Source organism: Cornus florida, unplaced genomic scaffold, assembly GCF_030987335.1.
Source record: "Cornus florida cultivar Cherokee Brave unplaced genomic scaffold, ASM3098733v1 CherokeeBrave_3.0.0_Hap2_Chr10, whole genome shotgun sequence".
Classification (NCBI taxonomy): domain Eukaryota; kingdom Viridiplantae; phylum Streptophyta; class Magnoliopsida; order Cornales; family Cornaceae; genus Cornus; species Cornus florida.
Window position 1 is genome coordinate 15,301,972 of NW_026775580.1, and position 7,473 is coordinate 15,309,444.

At 34.0% G+C, this 7,473-nt stretch overlaps 1 protein-coding gene across 1 annotated transcript; it reads right to left on the reverse strand.

Moving 5' to 3' along the window:
- Window positions 1–5,934: 5,934 nt before the first annotated feature.
- On the reverse strand, window positions 5,935–6,255 carry LOC132277398 (small ubiquitin-related modifier 1-like). The gene has a single exon (XM_059779259.1). It carries the CDS (start codon window positions 6,253–6,255, stop codon window positions 5,935–5,937), a length of 321 nt encoding a protein of 106 aa, XP_059635242.1.
- Between the last annotated feature and the right edge of the window lie 1,218 nt (window positions 6,256–7,473).

Consider the following 7,473-nt stretch of genomic DNA (forward strand, 5'->3'; position numbering starts at 1 on the left):
AATGGTTTCAAATTAACATATGCTAGAACATAAGTCATAGTTATCACAATATCAAGTTAAACACTTAATTAGGCCAATGGAACCCTTAATTAGATTTTAATTAATCATTTTAATTAAAATCTCTAGATTTTCATACTTGTCCAAATGCTCTCAAATTAAAGTATGTTAAACAACATGCCAAGACATAATTTAAAAGCATATCATAAGTCAATTTCATGCAAGGTACGGCCATGGGATTTAATCTAACAAACATATTAAAACATGATTTTCTAGCATGCCACAATTCAAATCAAAGTTATATATCATCATAAATTTTAAATCTTATACAAAGAAATAAAAATTACTAACTTTTTAAATTTGATACAAGGCATACATATAAGTTGTTTAATCATGAGAAACACTCAATACAACACATATAAAATCCTAAAACATTTCCTACCTCAATTTGAGATGAAAATCTCAAAAGCCACCAAATGGAAACCGCTCCGAATCCTACGAAACTTCTAGGTTTTGTCGGGGACTATACCGTGCACATAACCCCCAAGGAAGCCCCATCAAAATCACAACTTGACTTCAAACTCAAACTCAAAGAATGGTCAGAAATGGGTTCTAATAAGGGTGAAAGAAGCGCGTAGTCAACACGAACACTAAACGCAAAGGCCCTTCTATATTCTGACGAAGGAATGAAGCTCAAAAGAGGAGAGAGAAGGTGACAGCACCCCTTGGGCTGCCATGGGAGCTCCAGGTCGTGCATGAAGAGGGGATAAGATGAAAAATGAAATATCTCACCCCCCTTTTATAGAAATCTCAAAAAGTGCCCCGAACGGGCCCTGCTGGATCCGAAAAAGTAAAATTTGAGCAGACGAGCTCAAATGTCAAAAATTTGTGAATGAAAAAGATTTAAAATGATAAAATATGAATAATGGAAGAAACGACATCAAAAACTGAGTCCCGAGCAGAAAGTTATGCCCAAAACAAGTTTGGCGCAAACTAGGGCCAAAAACCCTGAAACTGGAAAACATCGACCAGGAGGAAATTCCAAGAGTACACAACTCGACGAAATGTGAAAATGAATTCCGTGCGAGGATCCAGGCTCAAAATAAGACATTTTGCAATAACTTTCATTAATTGCACAATGGCCCCTCCAAAAAATGAAAACTGCACTTATGGCCTAGAATGAAAATATCTTCCAAAAATATTTTCTTAAAAACCCCTCAAATAAAATATCTTCAAAAGATATTTACGAAAAACACCCCAAGAGAAGAAAATAATTTCAAAGAACTTTGCATCCATGCCCCTATGGACACCGGGAGCAACCAGAGTACTTTCTTGCGAAAGTAAAGATACGTATTTCGTGGAAACCACTCAAGATGGAAATACATGAAGTCAAAAACCAACTCTGAACACAAGAAGTGTGGTTACGCCAACAAAGTGTCAAACGAAAAAAAGACAAAATAGGGAAAATGACGAAATAGGGAAAATGACGAAAAGTGAATAGTGTCAAAAAACGAAAAATGCGGAAACGATTCGGTCCTCAAATGAAGTTATCAATCCACAGAAAAGAGTCTCGGAAATCACTCCAGAGCACTTAAGACGACACTAAGCGAAGAGGAACTGAACTCAGAAAGGAAAGACAACGGAAAAAAATATCCGTGAAAATCCGAGTCATTACAGTATTGATGTTATTTGTCACGACTGCGATGTCCTTGGTGGTATTCTTGCTCTTAAGTCTAAATCTTGTCAGAAGTCATTGAATCTAACGATGGGTTTGTTGAGGATATGATGCAGGAGAAAGAGATGAGAGACAGAGAATGTCCCACTGGGTGTGCCAAAAATTTGTATGTAAATTTTGTATCTGCAAATTAAAGAACAAAATAGGGAACAAAAAATCATTTATTAATTTATGAAAATTCGAGTACAATCCTCTGAGATATTCTTTATAAAATAAAGAAAATATCCTCTAATTCGATCTCCTTTGTTGCTTAGATCCTAGGGCTGTTGAAGCTTGATCTTAAATTAGGCTGTTGATAATCTTCTTCAAGTATTTATAGTTGAGGAAGACCGCCAATGATTTCTAATCGAAGGTTGATGAAGCTTAATCTCGAATAAGGTTGTTTAGTGATTCTTTGAACTTGTTGAATCACGGAGAAAGAACAACACGATTTTGATGTGCTTGTTATTTTTTGTTGAATTTAATGAAGAACGACACGATTTTGGATGTGTTTGTTATTCTTCGTCTTTAGAGAATTTATTAAATTTGTGGAAGAACGACATGACTTTGGATGTGTTTGTTGTTCTTCACCTTCAGAAGATTGTTGTTAAATTTGTGGAAGAACGACACGACTTTGGTTGTGCTTGTTTCTCTTCTTCAAAGCTTGGGTGTTGGGGATGAATGTTGGCAGAACTTTTGTATTTATTCTGGAATTCTGGACTTCAGAATTTTTTGATCCTTCTGGATTTCTCTAAATTTATGGACTTTCTGGATTTATCTGAATTTCTAGACTTCTAGGTCTCTGAATTTCTGGACTTTTGGGGTCTCTGAATTTCTAGACCTCTTCCTCCTTCCTCCATGCCTCTATTATTTAGACAAAAACTCATGAAATTTTAATGTCTTCAATGCTCTACTTGAAATGGAGGTTTCTTTGTATTGTCTTTGGTTTCTCTTATTTTATTTTTTCCGAAATGTCAAGAAAATATATTTATATAGAGGGTAAATACGTAAATGTACATAGAAGATTGGGCCAAAAAAAAAGGACATATGGGCCCAACAAAATTGAACCTACATATACAAATAACTAGCCCAACAAACCAATGCGCCAAACACCAAGAACTAAACAACAATTCAAAAACCAAATTACCATAACAAACAGAAGAGCTTGTAATTGTTTGAAATGGCAATCTAGCACTTTGGTTTCTCATTTTGTGAGATCATAGTAATTTTCAAGGGAAGTCAGAGTAATAAACCTTAAACTCTCTATCGGTGTGATATTTACCCAAATTTAAGGAAAGATGGGTGCAATTTACCTTTTTTATCACTTGAATTGTAGTTGGGGTGTGAAAAGGGGGAATGGATCATGGTTGTGAAGGGGCCACATAACCAATTTAATTAACTAATGGATACGACATCGTTTGACTAAAAATGCATTTTACGATTCTTTCTCATCAAACTTTCACTACAAAAGCAAGATTCGCAGTTCCTACCAAAATTGTTGTTGGCCTGATTGGAGAGGTATATTGTATCCACCAATGAATAATTGAATACTGTTAATTACTAGCCCTCTTAAAATTGGTTCCACATAAAATGGATATTTGGAAATTATAGTTGAAAATAATTTAAGGGTTTGTGTAAAAATTTGCAAATTTGGGTATAATATTTTTTTTTTTAGAATTTGTGAATAAGAATATAGATTTCAATGAATAGGTGATAATATTATATATGTGTGTATGTGTGTGTGTGTGTGTCTGTGTATGATTCAACTAACCTAGATGTTGCAGTAGGATAAAACTCTGGAAGATAGAGAAAATCAAAATAACCTTTAAGTTATTTGATGTAGTGAGATCTTAAAATACTTTTTTAACTTAGAAAAATCTGTGAAATCTTCAATTGTAGTCGATAAAGATTGATGATAATGAGGGAAATCGAAAAAGAGAAGCCTAACGTAATGGCATTTTTAGTCAAACGATATTGTATTCATTAGTTAATTAAATTATTGATGTGGCGCCTTAACAATCATATGATTAAATATTTGTAAATGTTTGAAGACAAATTTCTTTGTAGAGGATCCATTCCCGTGAAATGGCTCCCTACAAGTGACTTCCTTGTGCTTATGCTTTTGACCAAAAAGATAATGAATTGTTTTTTTAAAAAACAAAGAAAGTTCATCTTTTCGATAAAAAGTTCCATTTTCCAAATGAAAGAGTCAGAGTCAAAGTTTAAACATTCTTATTCTAATTTTTCAATTATTATTAATATATTTTTTTATAATTTTAAATCAGAAAACAAAAATGAAAAAAATATTTGTTCATTATATTAAAAATAAAAGCAAGTACTACCACACCCCTTGAAGTTTGACAAAATGACATATAAATGAAAGTTATCCATTTTTTTGGACAAACACACCCCTTCAAGTTTGAAAAATAGACAAAGAGACATCTGACAATGATGAATTGACTTTATTACCTTTTGATATAAAATTGATATTTTAATTGCCTTAAATGCCCTTAGATTAAACCCAAACCCAAACCTTTATTCTTTTCTCTTTGTATATATATATACACACATACATTACATATTCGCCGCCGCCCATCGCCAACTGCCGCCGTCGCCGCCAGCCACACAATCCCAATCATCAATTGCGTCCACCATCCACACAATCATCGCCTCTTCAACTCACCACCAATCCATGGCCTCTCCCTTAAACCCAGATTTTTTTTTTTTTTTTTTTTTTTCTTTTTTCCTCCACCAATTCTCCTCTCTCTCATCTGTCATTTCTTCGTTCTCTCCCTTCCTCCTCTTACCGTCCCCAACCACAACCGCCATTAATTCCACCAAACCACCCTTAACAGTATTCTTCTCAAGGAGATCACTGAGAACTGCAAACAACTGGACTCGCTCCGCCAGGAAAATAGGTCTTTGGAATCGGAGCTAACACGGTTTGAAACGGAAAAGGGGTCTTACAGGGCGAGTTAACTCAGTTGCAGGACGATATAGCACGACTGGAGTTGGAGAGGAACTTGGTTTCTAAATTTGTTTCTGTGTATGTCAATCAACAGGTTGAAGTGATTGTGGAGGAGAGAAATGGGTTTGTGAGAGAAAGAGCAGAGATAGAGGGGAGATTGCAGAAACTAGAGAGAGAAATGAGGGAAGTTGTGAGGGAGAAGAGTGGGATTGAGAAGGGAAAGAGAGAGGAGAGTCTGAAATTGGGTTGTTGGAAAAGAAATTGAGCAAGCTTCTTATTAAAATTGAAAAAGAAAGAGACGTAACCAAACATTTGTGTCAAGAGAGGGATGTGGTGGGGACTGAAATTGATGTTCAAATTGAGGAAACAAATGGGTTGAAAGCAAAACTTGTTGAGATAGTGAAGAGAGGAAAATTCAAGAAGAGTTCAGAAACTAGAGAGAGAGAGTATAATGGCCTAGTGGTGGAAAAAGAAGAGATAGAAAGAAGGATTGAATCGATGACAAGGGACATATCCCTGTGTGTATATATATATATATATATATATATATATATATATGTTAGCAGATAGAGAGAGAGGCGTAGATCGTGTGATAGGAAGAGAGAGAAGAGAAAAAATGAATAAAGAATTCTTGTGTCATTTTACATGATCCGATATTTTGTAATATATTTAAATTTAATATGGAGGGGTAATTTTGTCTTCTCATATGATTTAAAATTTTGTTTGGATGAAATTTCAGAAAGGGACGTCATTGTTAAAAAAAATGAGTAATTTTTATTTGTTTGCAACTCAAAGGATGCAACTGTACTCTATCCTAAAAATAAAAAACTATGAAATTTAATTGAAAAAAAAATGATTCGAAACTCCTTGATTTTTTCATCTTCCACCCATATCTCCTCTTTCTCTCTCTAGAAAAGGTTGGAGAAAAAAAGAACAAAAAGGGTTTAGAATATATATGGAATGCTTTGAAAACCAGTGTGGGTTTGATTGGGTAAGAGCAGATCTAGAGTAATAATAATAGTAATAGGAAATTTGGAGAGAGAATGACAACACCTTGTTTGAGGCCATTGTTGCCTCTTCTTCTCTGCTTTAATTTTGCCTTTAAGATTTCCCCAACTCCTCCCTATTTAATCGCCTTTCACATATTATATGCTCTCTCCATAGTTCATACTAGTCAACTATAAATAGTAAAATCTAGAAACAACTTGAAAGAAGTTACACTTAAAACGTTGTTACAATCTAATAATGCAAGTAACTAGACATGAGTAGAACCTCCTCCTTGATGGTGCAGCATAGCATAAATCTCATCGCCATCTTCCATTTGCAGCTGATCAGGAGTCTGCTTTTCTCCAACACGACGGCCTTCAAATAGGAATACAGTAGTCTCGAAATCCACTGATTGCCGATCACAGTAAGCATCCATCAGCTTCTTCAGTTTTGTGCGTCTCTTGATCTTGAAGAACACTTGGATCCCATCCTGCCCATTCACCTTCACATTTATGTCATCCGCCGATTCATCATCATCGCTGCCTTTCTTCTTCTTCTCTTTCTCCTGCTTCTTAACACCGGACGACATTATTAATTCACCGATACCTTTCTCTCTCTATCTCTGTATGTGTGCTCGTGGGTCTCTCCAATGGAGTTCCTAGATACTTGAAATACCTAACTCATTATGAATTCTGCTGCTTAAAGATACCCATCGATTGCACCCAGATTTCATCGATTGTGATGCAACCACTTTTAAGTAGAGTATTTTTTAAAAAATGGATTAAAGATGGCATTTTTCTTGTACATTCCTTAATAAAAAGGCAGGTTGTTCTTGCATAAAAGAGGGTTGTGTTTTTATTTTTATTTATTTATTTATTTTTGGGACAAACACATACTTTAATGTTAAAATTCATATTAGAATCATCTTATATGAATTATGAAAAATTATTAAATGCTCTTGGGATTAATAATCTTGATCAATCGTGTGTTGATACATAAGAAGAAAACAAATGAATTGAAATTGACGTGAAGTTTGCACATATACTTTATGTATCAAAACATGATTGGCCTCACATGCTATAATAATTTTTTATTAATTACTTGATCTTAGATATTTTTTTCAAGACAATAATGTTAGAATGTTAGAAGGTTTGTTGTTTATACATAGGGAAGCGGGAAAGTACAAGGCTTGAACACGAGTTTTTGAATATAAGAAGTAATTCAACCATTCAGAGAACACGAAATTTGCCTTAATTTTAATAGGATTTCAGGAAAAATCAAATTAATTTATAATTATTTAAATTCATATCTGATCTGAATTCATGACAGCTTTTTTTTATTTAAATAAAGATCTATATTCAACCTGTTCTAAATTTAGATCCAACGCTAAAATCGCTATAAATGGTATTCAAATTAGATTAATTAAATCTTAGGTCAAACCCACTCAGGTGCTAATTTTTTAAAGTAAATTTAAATATAGGAAAATGATATTATTAGTGATAGAAAAATGATATATTTTTAATGCCTAATTAAAAAGTATAGTAATTTCCTAAAATAATTACTCCTATCATTCAATTAGGCATAAGATTAGATTCTAATATTATATTTAAAAGTGAGTAAGTGTAATGGGTGGACGTTTATCCATTTATTCAAAAGTTTAAGTTATTAAGTAATGTTTTATACCCACTCATTTATACCCATTTCACTTTTCATCCGGATCTAATGTGGGACAAATACCCCTTGTAACATTCTTCTCTACTCGAACTCGCAACGTCCTTGTTGCGGTCAGGCCACCCAAGTTACCCAG